Source organism: Panulirus ornatus, chromosome 36 (assembly GCF_036320965.1).
Source record: "Panulirus ornatus isolate Po-2019 chromosome 36, ASM3632096v1, whole genome shotgun sequence".
NCBI lineage: Eukaryota > Metazoa > Arthropoda > Malacostraca > Decapoda > Palinuridae > Panulirus > Panulirus ornatus.
In genome coordinates, this window is record NC_092259.1 from 6,194,976 (window position 1) to 6,212,489 (window position 17,514).

The 17,514-nt window shown below is 49.2% G+C and overlaps 1 protein-coding gene across 5 annotated transcripts in view; it reads left to right on the plus strand.

Moving 5' to 3' along the window:
• The window catches only part of Eip75B (Ecdysone-induced protein 75B), a 372,222-nt gene extending 355,432 nt beyond the window's left edge, over positions 1 to 16,790 (plus strand). For all 5 annotated transcript variants that reach the window (XM_071683234.1, XM_071683235.1, XM_071683238.1 and 2 more), the window contains exons 4-5: positions 8,435 to 8,673; positions 14,195 to 16,790. In XM_071683234.1, the coding sequence (XP_071539335.1) occupies positions 8,435 to 8,673; positions 14,195 to 16,051 (2,096 nt within the window). In that variant the 3' untranslated portion in view covers positions 16,052 to 16,790. The remainder of the gene's footprint in view (positions 1 to 8,434; positions 8,674 to 14,194) is intronic.
• Positions 16,791 to 17,514: the final 724 nt, after the last annotated feature.

Here is a 17,514-nt window from a genome sequence, read left to right on the forward strand (position 1 = left end):
CGAATTGTTTAGAAAGTCGTGGCGAGTGTGGGGAAATGCACACACGCACACGTGAGTCTCTCTCTGTGAATGCCTTGCGATGCAAGCCGTTTCCCAGAGCCGCGGACCGACGCTCGTCTTCCTGGAACACTGGTGACCGTATGACCTGGCGTGACCCCCCACCCAACCCCCACCTTCACAGAGCTGCGTAACTAGTTCTTGCTCACGTTGACGATTTTCTTTTATCGGAATATATACATGAATGACGATTTTATTAGACTGGGCAAACGAGTGAGTAAGGATAGATGATACAGCATGTATGAGCAGACAGGACAAGACTGTAAAGAGACAAATGTCTATCTTTGAAGGTGCTCTTTGTTCACGCCCTTGGTTAAAAAACTAAAGGAACTAATATCCTTCTTTAGCACCATATTTGTAGTGGTGTGGACGTGCTCAAAACGCTTGAGCGTGCGTGTTGGCTGTGCCACATACCCGTGCTTACTGGAGACGCCACTCCGTGAAGAGTGCCAGTGTTGACCCAAATAACGGGGCACGCGCCAGACTTAAGCAGGGATGTGGCAGGCCCGCGGGGTGAACGACCCGCTCCTGACGTCATACATCGGTTTGGGAGAAAAGTACACGGCGGGACAAGAGCATAACCACGCCCCCCTTGGCATTTGATAACAGTACAGCTGGGAAAACATGCAGTTGCACCACCCTCGGAGTCATGACCGGTTTTCCCATACTCCTTTTCATGGCCCTGGTAACTCTGCCTAAGCCCCCCCCTTTTTTAAGGAACGGTGGCTGCACACATCTAAATTTCTGGCGGTAAATAATGTCTCATTCACCGTCGTTTACAGAGCCAATGTTGATTCTTCTGTTACTGCGTGGGAGAGATACCGGGGGGCCGTTCTCGTGGGATTTCGTGGGTTGCGTTCTGCAAGGCAGCAAGCAGGCAGGCAGGGTGGCTGGCTGGCTGGCTGGCTGGCTGGCAGGTACGAGAACGGGCAGGGGTGAGGGAGGGAGGGCAAAGGAGTGTGAGGTTGGGCCGGAGTAACGGGCACACGCTCCACATACACGCTCCGCTTTGTAACAACGTCTCCCCAAACTGCCCTCTTGCCCTCGTGGACATCTGCCCGTTGCTGACGGTCTGTATAGAGGGAGGCGAAATGGTTGCTGGTATGGTCCACATACAGTGGCTAAGCAAAGACTTGGGCAGGCGCGGAACGAGCGATAGGCGAGCATGAGCGGTAAACGGCAAGTCAGTGGCCGCATCTGACCTGAAGATGCTCGCGGCCGCAGAGCACGCACGAACACACACACACACACACACCCACCCTCTCTCACATACACACACACACACACACACTACCTGACGCTGCTAGTACCCTCCCCCACCCAGTGTTCGCCTCATTCTCACGCGAAACAAAGGAGACCGTTTTAAGGATCTGTTCTTATATATATATATATATATATATATATATATATATATATATATATATATATATATATATATTATGCAACCATGAAACAGGAGGGCGAAATTATTTCTTCCCTCTGGTCGAGGGATGCTGGGTTATACCTATATAGAATTGAAATTGCACATTTACTTTATCTCAAACAATTCTAACAGCCAGCATAAACAAAGCTAACACGGTCGGAGTTGGTAACGTGTTAGGACTTAAGAAATATGAGGCTAACTCGACTTACTCACCGGAAACTCTGCCACCCTTTGAGGAGCACTGAGAGAGGCGAGGCTAGAGCAACTTACCGGAAACTCAGCCACCACCCTCGCACTCGAGCGAGAACCTAACCCCCTCTACCAGAACCTACCCATCTTCGTCCTCTGATCGCCTCCACAGCGGCCGCGTGCGGGAGGGTGTTTGGGAGGGAGGGAGGAGGGGAGGACTGATGTGCTGGCAGGCCTGTAATGAACAGAACGTGGGCGTGAGGGAGGGAGGGTTGGGGGGGGCTTTGAGGCCACGCCAAAGAGAGTCGTTACGCTAACCGTTCGTTCTCCTCCGCTGGTGATAATGGAGAGGATTGTCATGGTGCTTATATTGGGGGAGGAGGATTATTAACAGCTACTAATTGAACGCTAATCGCTTTTGTAGCGTAAATGTTGTGTATGATTAACTTGCATTGATACCCATGTTCCATCTCGTGCGAAGTGTAATGACGACATAAAAGAAACGAGATTGACAGCATAACGAAATCGTCCAACGAAAGTTGGCGCGTACGTACGACTGGTTTCATCAACCAGAAGTCGAAATACGGACGACTGTATTTTTTTTTAATGACGGTCCACCACTATCACTGGTGTGCTTGGTAATGACACTGCTGTTACCAGAGAAGCTCGTACGTTGACTACAGCTGGTGTCGTACCACCACCACCACCTGGTGGTGCTGTGGCGCACTGGCGGCCAGGATCACCGTCCTTGTCTTGCCGTGTGTCTTTTCGTTTAACCCCACTACTTACTACTACTACTATTACTACTACTACTACTCGTCTCCGCCGCCAGGGCCCTAGGAGAGGTGTTGCCTTTTCTCGATCACTGCATCGTATCCTTTTTCTCCGATTCTTTATTACGATAAGTTTCTGGGCAACTGTATGTACATTAGTCGTCTCAAGAAAAATATATATCGCTGGGAGAGAAAAAAAATATATATATAATGCTGGCGCTAGTCTGCCAGCGAGATGAGTGTAATGAAGGACGATAAAGGCGAGAGAACCGTTGTTTGGAGGGGGAACTTTTAGCCTTAACGGCGGCGGTGCGAGCTGGGACCCGCTGCTGACCTACTTGTACCGTGACTTGACGCTGGTGACGTCACACGGTAGGAAAGTGAACGTACGGGTGGATGACCTGACGAAGCTGAGGCCACCACCAGTACTGCTGCCTCTGCCGCAGTGACCGGACGGCTCCCTCCTTGACGCTGCCCACAGTGAATGTTTAAACACGCTGACACATCTCCCACGTACTACTACTACTACTACTGCTACTGGTCTGTGGTAAATACACTCATCAGTGATTAGAAAAAAAACAAACCCAAACCCGGCAGGAGTGACGTCCAGTCCACACACACAGTTACGCAACGGCTGACCTTGTGTTTACATAGTGGCCAGTCAAACACTGGCTCTTGTGTACTGGAATACCCACAGCCTCCTGGAAGTACTGGAATCTGTGCATTCATTAACCGGGAGCACCACCCGTTGGGAGATCCCTGGAAGGCGGGACCAACGGTACTGAAAGGCGCCAGGGTACATTGACCCAACAGAGGCCTGACATCGTCCCCTTCCAGCGTCTGCTTACCTGCCCAACTCCTGAACCGTCTGCTCTATTGCTTCGCCAGTCTTATGGTTTACTAGTTAAGCTCTTTGACAGAAAAAGGTGCAAACCGTCCAAGTCTAATATAGTGTCTGTGAGAGCCGATGTCAAACCTCATCGCTACAGTCTGCAGTGCTTAAATACGGTGGTTTAACTTCGAGCAGTGGAACGACGAAGAAGAAGAAGAAGCCTTTGGCACCTTCCTGCAATCTTGTCGCTTATTAGTGGAGTTAACAAGACACCACCTCGAGAGTATCAGTGAAAGTGCGGCACTCAACCCGACGTCACTTTCCACTGCAGTGTCATTTGGAAGTGAAAACTTGGCCTAGCCGGTTTGATGACATTTTAAGACGAAATAACCTTCAGCGTAGAATCCTAACCATGGTGTTGCACCCATTCCGGACCACTCGAAAAGCTGGTAAGTCACGAACTGCTGCCGGGTCACAGTGTACTTTGATGTGTCCATGAATCATATTGTCTAAAGGTCTGAATTCGGACCCTGATTTTGAATATATATATATATATATATATATATATATATATATATATATATATATATATATATATATATATATATATATATATATATATATAAAACTTTTCGTGTCAAATAAGCTGGCATTAGGTAATTATTAGAATTAAGTATACATTTAAGTAGAGAGATGCTGTATTGAACATATTTAGTTGTAAGTAGAAAGTGTCGCTAGAATGAACATGTGTAAACTCCGCAGAGTTGTTTAGCAAGAGGCCCTCCCCGCCGCCACGTGCGTCGAAGCGCATGGGTCGTGACGAATGCGCCGGCATACACGTAGTTTTACGCGGCACGCACGCACGCACGGATTGTGATAGTATCTGCTGATTTACGTCCTTTTCCGATTTTCTTATTATAGGCTTTATGCATTTTTTTTTTTTATTTTACACATTTCTTGTCACATGGGTAGCAGTGCCTTTGACTGGGAGCTGGGATTCAGATTTGGTGTCAACCCCATACTTTCTCACGCCGAAAGAGGATGCCACAGGAGACTTGCGGTGGAAAGGATATCCTGCACCAGTTACGTCAGCGTTGGAGAAAAAAAAAAAAAAGATAGTGTAACGGATTAACCTCACCCCCTACCTACCCCTTCCCGTGGGTACGCGTACGGCCATATTATTAACGTTTCGGGGGGTAGTGATGGGTGGGTGTGTGTGTGTGTGACTATTGTATGCTCCTGCCAGTGCGCCTCCCGGGAAATGCCAGGGTCGGGACCATGTGGAGATACGAAGCTGCTTCCTGCCTCTCCTCTCCTCTCTCGATGCTCAGACTTCCGTGCTGTTATGATCACGTACAATCTCTTCGCGTCGTTTCGAGAGGTGTCACACTGTTTTGATTCAAGGGCGCCCGGGGCACCTTGGTATTTCACGAGGATACACGAATACTTTGCTTCGAACTCCGGGGATTCGATAGCGATACGATGATCCCGGGCATAAAGGAAGCAGATCGGTAGACACTGGATCCAAAACCCGATGGAGAGGAGGAGATTTGCTAAATGTATTTCTATGGGGAGCAAAATGGTCATCGGGTTAATCAGAAGGAAGCTGTGCAGACAGAGAGGGTAATTGTTCGTCTTTTGTACCGTGCAAAGGTAAGCAGTGCGCCAGGCCTACTTCACAAATCATACCCCTCTCTCTCTCTCTCTCTCTCTCTCTCTCTCTCTCTATATATATATATATATATATATATATATATATATATATATATATATATATACATACACGGAAATTACTTCTCAATTTCGTTTAATGAAGGTTGAGTGATCCAAGATACATATGTAACGCTAAACGCGTATCTATGTTCACTTATCCAATTTAAACGTGCTGTTTCTCCGTCCCATCTGCTACGTGATCTTCCTGCTTGCTGTTTCTTGGAAGGGGAGTGATGTTTTTCTTCTTGCCCGGGCTCTAGGCCATCGCATCCACGTCGGCAGGTGATGAATTGTCGATCTTGGTAATGCCAATCTGATGACCTTCCTGTCCTTTGAATTGCTGTGTGCACTACCGCACCCATAGCCAGGCTAAACGAAGACTGGATGCGCCTGATCTGGTCTCAAGACTATGGATGACCATTTTATAATTCATTAAATTTGCTGTCATGCTGACAAGCTTCTGTTAAATGACATGGGTGGTGTGCAGATACGGTCACATGAGATCTGTGAATGAGTAGGATGTGGGAAGAACCACAGCTGTAATGAGATGTTTGAGATTATTATCAGTTATGATAAAGCAGGTTATGTCATAATACCACCAAGAAACCAAGGACGCAAGACTTGTTGTGAAACGTGGGCACAGGAGCAGAAAACTTAAAAGGTAAACTGGTTGTCAAAAATGCATTTCTAAGAAGGATCAGTGAACCGGATTTCGACTCTTAGTATTAACGAACAGAAAATGCACTGTGTATATAACTCGTGAGGGGGAGTTACGCAACAGTTTCTGATAACAGGCGATAAATCGTAGCGCTTAACGAAGGGCGGGCAGGATGTGTTGCGAGAATATATTGGGTTAGTGTAACTGGAATTTTTTGACCCACGAGGGAAAATTCATGGAAGACGACCGAGGGGAACACATGGAGCTACTGAGACGAGAGATGCTGAGATGCTGGAGATACCTTGCATCACTGGAGTCTGCTATCGTAAGACCGAATCCCGTGGAGAAGCGTAAGGGCGACAGTGAGATTACCATGTAGTTCAAATGCCCCAGGTGCGATACATACGTACACGAGAACCAAATTTCATGTTTAAAATGAGTCTCTCTCTCTCTCTCTCTCTCTCTCTCTCTCTCTCTCTCTCTCTCTCTCTCTCTCTCTCTCTCTCTCTCTCTCTCGCCGCCCAAAGATCAGCTACACGAGCGTACTCCAACTTTGAAGAGAACGCATGTCTGGGTTTGGGCTGTTTTCCCTCTGTCGACGACCCCTCGCTCCTCGGGTTCATAGACCCCTTAACGATCGCGCCAGCCATGTTTTAGGGTGAGGGAAGCGTGGGGGGGAGGGGTGGTGCGGTGGGGGGGGGGTAACGAGGGGAGATTTGGAGGGAGGGGACGGGCAGAGGACGCTGGGTTCGTTGGTATCGATAAGAGGTGGGGCGAGGGGGTTATCATCAGAAGCGAAGGCGGGTACAGCCTCTATCGTGGTACGTGAAACAGAATAAGTACGTTTCCGTACCTCACGGTCTTGTATCGAAACGTGATGTTTTCGGGTAAAAAAAACCCTTTGAAGGGGGGAATGATCACGCGGTTGACTATCACTCACGTAATCTCCTCGATTACCGTGCCGGTCATCTGCAGCCTCGTGCACCGTACGGCAGTGCCTTGCCGTTTGTGTATGGGATGCAATCCACACGGAAGTACGGCCGGCCGCTACCTGCATCCAGTCACTTCCCATTTCCGGTGTTGGCGTTGGGAGGACGGCGTAGGTTTGAAGGTGACCACTGATAAGGCCACAGCCAAGGCAGACGCGTGCGGCACATCTAGCCGCTTGGAGTTTCGACCCTATGGTCTCAAGGTTATGAAGAAATTTGCTACTAATGTCAACAGCTTTTGCACGAAAACGGCGACCGATTTTCAGACATCGGTTTGCTGGCGAACAGGAGTGACTACGGAGAGTCTCCCTCGCAGCTAATATGCCATGCAGTCGATAATGACAATGAAAGCGAGTAGTGGTTTAAGTAAGAGTGATCGCGGCAGGATGGTGGCACAGGCGGGTGAAAGTCGTGTGCGCGGGGGTTGTGGCGGCGGAGGTGGGCTGGCTGGCGGACCAGTGGGAGCGACCCAGCCACCCCGCCTCGTACTCACACGCTCGCTCAGTCGCTCACTGTACGAGCTGAGAGTCGGTGGAAGCGCCGTTGTCGCTCCACTTTTCATACACGAACGCCAGTTAATACTACTTGGATATATACATATACCTGCCTAGTGCTACTACTTGGGAATACCTGCAGTTTACTGGAGTTCTTGTGCCTCGAAGTGTTTCTTGACAAAAAACTTTGAAGTGAACGTGTGATACTTTGTTTAAATTTAGTGTGGTATTGGTGCATGACAGCGAAGGACCACGCTACTGGTGGTGACCTCTGGATTTACAGTACTGTTGACCGTGCTACAACACCGCATCACAAATGAAAATGCCGGAAGAGGAATTACCTATTCTTAAAGGATTACTGCAACATGGCGTGGCGCCACACTACATGAGTAAGTGTTGGTGTACTGTGTTAAGGGAAAGGGAAGGGAGGGGGGAGCGAGAACAGTATAGCAATGGTAACGGAGGTGAGGGATACTTCCCCACCAACTCTGCCCTCGACTAATAGGGGGAGGGGGGGATAACGTGTATGGGTGACGCTCACCCCCAACTGGATGCAGCTGGGAGTGTGGTAACTAAGATCAATAAAGCAGGTGATGGACTGCTGGTGGTATAGGGGAAACGTGAGCACATCGGATTGCCTTCTGTTGTCGTATTCCACAGTGGATACTTTTTAATGGCGTTAGTCTAGGAAACTCTTTGACCTGCCTCGTGTAATTACACTGAAGCATTAGAAAATAACAAGGCGAAATTTTACAGCTTTCGTGTATTAACGTTAATGTGTGGGTATAAATTTTCTCCAGAAGACTTTGAGCAAGAGAGGGAGAGGTGGGTTTAGATCCACGTGTAGAGGTGTGTGTGCCGGGTCGTCGCCCGTTGTGGAGCGAGGGGAGGTAGTGGCTGGGGTGGGGAGGGGAGAAGAGCCACCCAGCAGACGTTCACGAAGGTTATTAGTCTTTTAATAACTCGTTCTGTAATAATTTCATGATTTTAGTGTGTCGGGAGAAACTTCAATTTTTTTTTTCCTTGTCGGTAAATGTTGGTTGGACACACATGAGTCAGTCGACCTCACTCGACCTACTTGAGAGGCTTCGCCCCGCACCTGGGGCAATGGAAGACGGGCTTTCGTGTGCTAATAGAACACTGGGGAGTTTTTGGGGTCATTCTCGATTCGTTATTTGTTGGAAATGTTCCTCGAGAACTACAGTGAAGTGATATAACTTTTAAGAGAAATAACATATTTGATATATATACACATCGTTGGTGATGGAGTGAACGCTTATTTTAAAAGTTTATCTTCTTTCCACAGCCGTCCGCTTCGGACGTGTGCCCAAGCGGGAGAAGGCCAAGATCCTTGCGGCCATGCAGAGCGTCAACGCCCGGTCGCAGGAGAAGGCAGTATTGGCCGAGCTGGAGGATGACACCCGCGTTACCGCTGCCATCATCCGCGCCCACATGGATACCTGTGACTTCACCAGGGACAAGGTGGCGCCTATGCTCCAGCACGCCCGCAACAACCCAAGCTACACACAATGCCCGCCCACACTGGTGAGTCACAATTCTGCTTCTCCCAAGAAAATGTTTCTTGGTATAACAGTTTTCATAGCTAGGGGACACTGATAGCTTTTATATAATGAATCATAAGGGCACAGGTTTTTAGGAGGGATCATGATATTTGACAAAGCTTGAAAGGCCATCATCTTTAAGTGAATGACGACAAGTTAGGAACGGATGTACGATAATCACGTGGGAGTGGTGTTGATGGGAACTGGAGCAGTGTGTATGTGAGAGAGTCTTGGTAGCAGGAAACGGACGCATTGCTCGTGTATGTACATAAACGGTTCTGAGAGAGTGTCCCGCTCTCACGTTAACGGCGTAATTGCTGCTGGTTCCATAGGAAACGTGTGTCACGTAGGCTCCGGCTTGGAACTTCCAACCGGATGGGAAAAGAATGAGTGACGTTGTATATCGATTAAGTCCGTCATTTGAAGCTGACTGGCTCTAGGATAACACTGTCAACAAGTTTACACTGTGAAAGATACACGAGAGAAGCCATGATAGGTTTTTCTTCATCTTGCATTGTAGGCGTAAATGTAGATAGAAAATGTGGAATGCAAAGCCGCTGCCTGCCAGCGAGCCACGCGACGGTTCTGGTGGCGGGCCAACACCCGTGCCGGAGCTTTCAAGGTCAGGCGAGTTCAAGTTCACGCTCCCTTATCTTCAGGAAGCCGCTGCCTCACGCTGATAACAGCGGAGTTGACAAAGAGCCTGATGGGTGATGGAATGTCCGTTGCGTCACGCGGCTGGTGGGCTGATCCCTCAATACTGTTTTGAGAAACCGAGATGTTAATGTTGAAAGAGTCTTTAAAAGGCATTGTAAGTACTTGTCATGAATGGAGCTCTCGTTTACCATCAATACATAGGGGCACACATCACACACACACACACACACGGTCCATCATGCCCTAAAAGATAAAAGCAAGGTTTGAAGGGCGATAAGCCACACCACGGAGGCGCCATAACTCGCCCCCCACCCCCCGAAAGTGATGACGAATTCATTGGGAGCCGGAGCTCTGCGGTCAGCCAAGGTCACGGCCTGGCTGTCGTGGGGGGGGGGGGGGGACCTCTGGTGATAGTTCTATCCAACTGGACTCCGAAGTCATTAATGACACGTTTTAGTCTGCACCATATTATAACCTGACCTTTTGGGTTTAAGCCAACTGGTCACAATAACATAGGACCTTATGTAAGTGTATCCACCTAGGTGGATCACTGGGTCCAGAGACGGTCTTTTAAACGCATAAACGAGTTCAGTTATGCCGTTGGACATTCCTGATGTAAAATGCTCTATCGCTTCCCCAAAGACGTTGCATAACTCTGCAGGACTCGGGGGTGCCGCTCTCGCAAACCAGTCATCAACGTCTCTCAAGCATGCAGTCGATACACCGCATTCGCCGGGTTACGCTCGCCTGTTTTTCTCATGCCTCGCACACGTTAGCTTATTCATTTTCACGTTTAAAAAGAAAAAAAAATTGTCAGTCGCGTTGTTTTTTTTTTTTTTATTTAACGAGACCGTAACCCTTCCGACCCACGTAACTTGTCACAGCCCACTGTTCCGTAAAAGGCGAAGTTCGATGCAGCGACATAGGGCGTTTTGGCATGTGGAGACTTGTGTGCCGTGGCCTGATGAGGCAGTCGTGATAAGCATTGCACAATCGCCAGCTGAATGACATGTTAGGAAGAGGCCGAGACCACGTGAGCTGTTTATTGACCGGCTTGACACACACACACACACTATTGGATTTACTGTGGTGACGTCAGGCGGGTGGGGAAGATCAGGGGAGGCGACGCTCCCTATCTCTCTCTGCTCTTGCTCTCGCTCGCTCTTTTTCCTACCCTTTGTTACAGATGAAGTCAGAAGCGTATATATATATATATATATATATATATATATATATATATATATATATATATATATATATATATATATAAACTTCATTGTATACGAAACCAAACGCGCTCCATGTTGAAACTATTTTTGAAGGGGGGATTTCCTTTTTCCGGAAATGCTTTGGGGAATCATTGATGTGCATTTTATTTGTATGTCTGTGTGCGAGCGCTCGCGCGCGCGGCTTCGGGGGCTCAGTGTGACGTCACTCTTAACCTTGGACTGGGTCGCGTAGAGGGCGCACTCGAGTCTCCCTAAACCCCTCCAGAAGCCGCCCTCGTCCTTTGCACCACCCCCTACCCACCACCACACGTCACCGGTGGTTGCCTTCCCCATGGCTAGATTTGGTTTATAATTCGTATTCGTGAGCAAGTCTCCCCTTTACACGCTGGTTGAGAAAATTCCTGAGTTTTGGCCCATCTGAATACGGCACACACACACAGAGCGGTGGACACGTGATCGAACAAGTGTTGTTACTGTTACGAAATGACTCCCGATTTAGCAAGTGCGCGTCGGAAACGCCCAAGGTTGCATAGCCGCTGGCCCCTGACAGCCCCTGGCCCAGCATTCGCCAGAATACCCGTGCATTTAGTACTTCAAGTGATAACGCGAGGTTGTTGACTTACGACCTTATCGCTTACGTAAGCAAAACCTGCAAAATGGATGCAAAGTTCAGAAGTCTTTTGTAAGTCGGGAGGAGACTTGGCATGGGGGAGAGCGAGAGGGGAAAGGAGGAAAAGTATAATGACGAGAATAAGACAAAGACGACGCAGGGACTAGAGGTTCAAGGTCATTTGAAGGTGCTGGTCACTTCCACGCCCTTGGCAGCGTCACCTGGGGGCACCGCCTCGCCTCTAGGGACAGGTCACACCTACATAGCAATACCGAAGTGCTAAGAGTTTGTACAGTATTTCCCCCTCACAATGACCCATCTCTTCTTATAATCAATGGGAAGCACACTTTAACGTGCCTGGTATAATATATGTACATGAAATCGAGGTAAGATTATAAAGAACAGGAGCACCTCGTAAAGTCAATGCGCAAGAGACTCTATATAGTGTCTAACAATAGTTTTACATTGCTGCTTGCATCGTAAGTGATCGTGGGAACCACGACTCGTCAGGTGAATCATACAAGTACGGTATAAGTGAAAGATCTGTTCGTTTTTCTGCACTGTACGAGCCTCGCACATCTACGTACAGTAAGCATCACGTGGTATGTGTATTTAAGAATTTCCACCAGCCCTGCTGGGAGGGGTAGGGTGGGGGGGAGACGGAGGTCGGGATGCTTGCCGGTATCACGCGCTACACAAAGCCGGTGTTGGTGTGGGCGAGTCCTTTGTGTCTCCAACACAGTTTCCCCAGCACCGATGCGAACTATATTGGAAAGTACTGGAAATAACCATATAGGTACCTCGACGCAGAAGTGCTTCTGGTGCATGAAACTTTTCCTAGTCAGGGTTGTAGTTCACTCGCGTGCTGTTTGTTTGGCCCTTAGCATATGGTAATCCATTTAGTGCATTAAACCCGTAGCCCTCCTCGTTGTGGAAGCTATAAGTACCCGTGAAAATATACACCGCCACTTAAAGAGGACCAGTAACCCCAGGTACACGCATCAGGGAGACTGAATGAGATCGTCGGTTGAAGGCCGGGACAAAGATTAACGTTAACCTCGCGGCGTGGTCGATGCTGGGGAGGTGAGGTGGGTTGGGAGGGGAGGGAAGAGGGCGCTTGGTCCGGACAGACTTGGCCACGTTGCACATGTTGAGGCTTCTCCCGTCACTCGCCCACGAAGTACATACGCTTGTGTATCGTAAATACTATAGGGTTGATTATGGATTGACTTAGTGATGGCCAAGGAATGCTATAGGGTTGTGTTTAAATTTCATCAGCGGCCTTGGCGAGGACCCCACGCTCTGTCAAGGTCACGAAGCCCGCCAAATTTACCCGCCAAACACTGGGCCACTTTGCCAACCACTCATACAACGCGCCAATGTGCGTGCTATTTCTTGGGGCTGACAGAAAATCTGTTTTCGAAAGTCTGACCCATGATTAGTTATCACATCCAATCTGTAGTGGAGCATTTTAAGACTCATAAATACATCGGAAGGGATCTACAGTGTACGTTTATGCCTCCAATTTTTCCTGTTATTGTTGCTCTTCCTCTTTACTCGCTTCCCCGACCTAGACAGAGAAAGTATCCCAGATGGCGGACTGGCAGCAATTTCCTCCCCACCCCGCCAGCAACACACACACACACACACGCCCAACCGAATGACTGAGGACAAGGGCGTCTGGGTTACCTGGCCTGTTGGCTGTGGCTGGCTTGAGGGAGGGGGGTCCGTGAGGGGTGTGGGTGGAAAAGAAGCCCCCCTCCCCCCATCGTGCATTTACGACTCGTATTCCTTCCTTAAAGCTGAAATATTCAGAGTACCCAAAACTAGGGATCAATACAGCAGGCGAAAGAAGGATGTAGCCATTGCGTGCTCAAGGTCAAGAGTTGGTGAAGAAGACCCACGTGCACATTCCTTACATTCTGTCACGTATTCCGGCCATCACCTACCTTATTAGCCCGTATTAAATGCTTCAGAAGTGGGTGGGTAAGTCAACCCCTGACGTTCTGGCGTCTATGGTGATTAAGGATGCGTGAGGCCATCACCGCGACACCGTCACTGTAACGAGGATGTTGCCACAGGCGAGACAAAGATCCCCATCCCCCCCGAAAAGGTTGAACCAGGCGCCGTCTGGATCCTCGGGGTACATTGTTGGCGAGGGCGGAGTCTTAGGAGGGGAGGGGACGTGTGGAGGGCAGAATGGGAGGAGCTTGGAGGGCGAAGGTGTGTGTGTAAGATAAAGCAGAATGAACGGGCATTCTTCGGCATACACAGGAATGGCGAGAACTGCTAGAGTCAAGATGTAGGAGATCATGTCGTTACCACTGTTAATATAACCCAGTATATGAGACACCCCTACCACCATCCCCAGGTGAGGCAGCCGGAGCTCTCCCCCTACCCCCTCAAGGGTTATCGGAGGTTGTTTGAAGGACGGACGTAAACACTGGGTTATCAGAGGGTATTTGAAGGACACCGGCACACACGGGGCATCCCGTCCTTTGCGACTGTACATGATCTGGGTTGCAGAGCACGGCGTAGACATGGGTGTGGGGGATATGGATCGAGTTGAATTATACGCGTAGTCTACTCATTTTCATACATTATCTACACAGTATGAGCGGTCGAGAAGAGTACGCTTGTGAAAGATTTAGGATTATTCATTAGCTTACGACTGATGTCTTGACATTAAAAGATTTTAAATATAACTCGTCGATCTCCATGTTGCTCCCCTACCTTGAGCCGTAGGGCAGCCAGTCAGCCTTGTTGGCAGATGTATGTGCAGAGCATGGTGGATGAATGTGCGAGTTGTCGAATGCAAGTGATGGAAGAAACAAATACAGCTGGCATTCAGCAGCTTGTGGTATATAAGACACGGGTGGGGCAGGCCAGGCCAGGGTGGGAATTACCATGTCTCTTAGAGCAACGTAGGTCATTTGTAATATGCTTATGTACTGCTTCATTGTCGGTTGTTCAAACATTCCTAACCTTTGCTTCTCCTTCTTCAACAGGCGTGCCCACTGAACCCTCGGCCAGTGCCCCTCCACGGCCAGCAGGAGCTAGTGCAAGATTTCAGCGAGCGCTTCTCCCCAGCCATCCGTGGCGTCGTGGAGTTTGCCAAGCGTTTGCCTGGATTCCAGCAACTGCCGCAGGAGGATCAGGTTACGTTGCTGAAGGCGGGAGTATTCGAGGTGCTTCTGGTGCGCTTGGCGGCCATGTTCGATGCACGCACTAACACCATGTTGTGCCTGAATGGTCAGCTTCTGCGTCGTGAGGCTCTTCACACATCAGTCAACGCTCGCTTCCTTATGAACTCCATGTTCGACTTCGCAGAGCGAGTTAACAATCTGTGCCTCAGTGATGCTGAACTTGCACTCTTCTGTGCCGTCGTCGTGTTGGCACCCGACCGCCCAGGACTGCGTAACGCTGAGCTAGTGGAACGCGTTCAGAGGCGCCTCGTTAACTGCTTGCAGGCTGTGGTCTCTAAGCACCATCCAGAGAACCCCAGCCTGCACAGGGAACTCCTGTCGAAGATTCCCGACCTTCGCACACTCAACACTCTTCACTCCGAGAAGCTGCTCAAGTACAAGATGACTGAGCACACCGCAGCAGCTGCGGGCCCCTGGGACGACTCCCGCTCCTCATGGAGCATGGAACACGACAGCAGCGTGGGCTCGCCATCATCCTCCTGCGCCGCAGATGAAGCCATGCGTTCTCCAGTCTCCTGCTCCGAGTCTATGTACTCTGGAGAATCTGCCAGCTCTGGGGAGTCTATATGTGGCAGTGAAGTATCAGGCTACACAGAGCTACGCCCACCCTTCCCTCTCGCCCGCCGACGTCATGACAACTCAGAGGGTGCGTCGTCTGGCGATGAGGCCACAGAGTCCCCACTCAAGTGCCCCTTCAGCAAGAGAAAATCTGACAGTCCAGACGACTCTGGCATCGAAAGCGGAACTGATCGGAGTGACAAACTGTCCTCACCATCAGTGTGCTCGTCCCCACGGTCATCCATCGATGAAAAGAGTGAAGAGGATCGTGAAGAAGACATGTCGGTTCTACGTCGTGCTCTGCAGGCGCCACCCATCATCAACACTGACCTGCTAATGGAAGAGGCATACAAACCTCACAAGAAGTTCCGTGCACTACGTCGAGAAGAAGAACCACACTCATCCCAACCAACACCATCTCTTCTGGCCCAGACTTTAGCCCAGCCTCCCCAGAACAGTTCTCCAGCTACGGTAAACTCCACCTTAGCGTCGACCTTGGCGTCTACCCTGTGTGGCCCCAGCTTGGCTGCCTCCCACTCCACCCTTGCCCGAACTCTACTTGAGGGTTCCAAGATATCCGAAGACGCTATGCGCCGTGCAGATCTTCTGCACTCTATGATCATGCGCACTGAAGTTCGTGAGCGGTTGTCCTCTGCTTCAAGAGTGTCTCCCGCCCCATATTACGTCCCACAGGCTGCCATGGACCGCCTTCAGCCACCAGTATCTTGGTCATGCCCATCTTCACGAGGCTGTAGCAGTGGTAGCAGCAGTGGCAACCTCAGTCCTGTGCAACCCACTGTCACCGCTCAGCCACGAGTACACCTCCTTACCACCCCAACACCCTCGCGCTACTACGAACCAAGGATGTCTGCGACACCAGTGGGCCTAGGAGCGCAGCCGTCGACTTCCCCAGGCGTGCCAGCCCAGTCTCCGTCGCAGGGCATGAGCATGCATCATTCGGGCATGGGAGCTCAACCTCAACAGAGGACATCCTCGTCTCCCGTGGTCGAACTTCAGGTCGACATTGCCGACTCGCAACCGCTCAACCTATCGAAGAAAACGCCGCCTCCAACCCCCCAGGAGTTTATCTTGGAAGCGTAATGCACGGTAAGGCAGCGCTTACCCGAGTACAAAGCCACTGTGTGGCCCCGATATTCTCTCTCAGGCGGACAGATGAAGGACAGCGCGAGCAGCAGCGGCGGCAGTAGGAGAGATTTGAAGGAGACGGAGAATAATAATGTATGGAAAACGCAGCAGCTGCCGCAGCGTGCTGGAGGGTCCTGGAGCACGTGGCGACGCGGGCTAGCGCGCGTGGCGCGGCACCGGTGATGGTCGCAGGGGCGTTGCCGCCTGCTCCCGACCCGCCCGCAGCAGCAGTCATGTACAGGGGGTGGACGCCAGTTTAAACCCGCCCGCAGCCTGGGCTACCCCAGGTGGCCCTCGTACTGGCCGCCCACCCCGCCCACCTTGTGAGGGCGGCGAGAGGCGTGAGTCTCCCGCCCGGGCGAGAGCCTAGTGATGTACCTAGTTCAGTATTCATCGCCTCATTGCAGTCTCACCACCGAGGACCAGAGTCATCGTCATCACTCATCGCTCATTACTCATTGGCTAGATCTCGATGTCATTTATTATTATTTAGCCCAGTGTCTGGCGAACTGTTTGTTATGTCATTATTATTATTGTCAATCTTATTATTGTCATTTCATCATGATAGGTCTTACTGTAATCTTATGAACACAAGTTTGTCATAACAAATAGTTCCACCGTGTGCTTGTATGTACATTTTTGTAATATTTGGGAGTTCAAATTTTGAGTCTTAAAATAAATGTGCAAAGAAAAACTTTCTTTAATTAACTTTCTGTTGGTATATTATGTCCATGAAAAAAATAATTTTCTGATGGAACCAAAAAAAAAAAGTATACGGCATTTTTTTTTCTACTACACACAATATAAAAGCCATAATTTAACAAGACTTTAAAGATGATGCCACAGTTACTGCCTGTTTCAATCTGGTGATCTACAACCCAATATCATAACCGAAATACAGAGCGAGTCGAAAGTCACTGTGCATTCATAACACAAACTATAAAGCAGCCCCATTCTTAGTATTATTGCTCCAACCTAACCTAAGTGACTTTTGAAATGCATGTATATCTGTTAAACATCAGAAGGCAAAATATAACCCAATATCATTTCTTCTAGTTATATATACAGTGGAGAACAAAGTCTCATAATATATGAGAACCATTGACAGCGAATGATATACTGACAAAATACTTGAGTACAATAAAGTGTAAATCACATGAAGATGCTGACAAAACACGCACACAAAATCTGATCACTGTCAAATATGCCCAATAAGGGTTTGGGACTAAAAGCTTTAGTTCGACTGTTTATGTCCTAATGTATCAAACCTTAAATGAAAAGGGCCAGGTCCCTATTACTCAAAACCGGAAAAAAATCGAGTCGAGATACTACGTCCTTGTTTAACATGATCAATATCAAAATACATTTTTCAGCATGATGAATAGTATCTGAAAAGGACTTTAAACAGAATCAAGTAT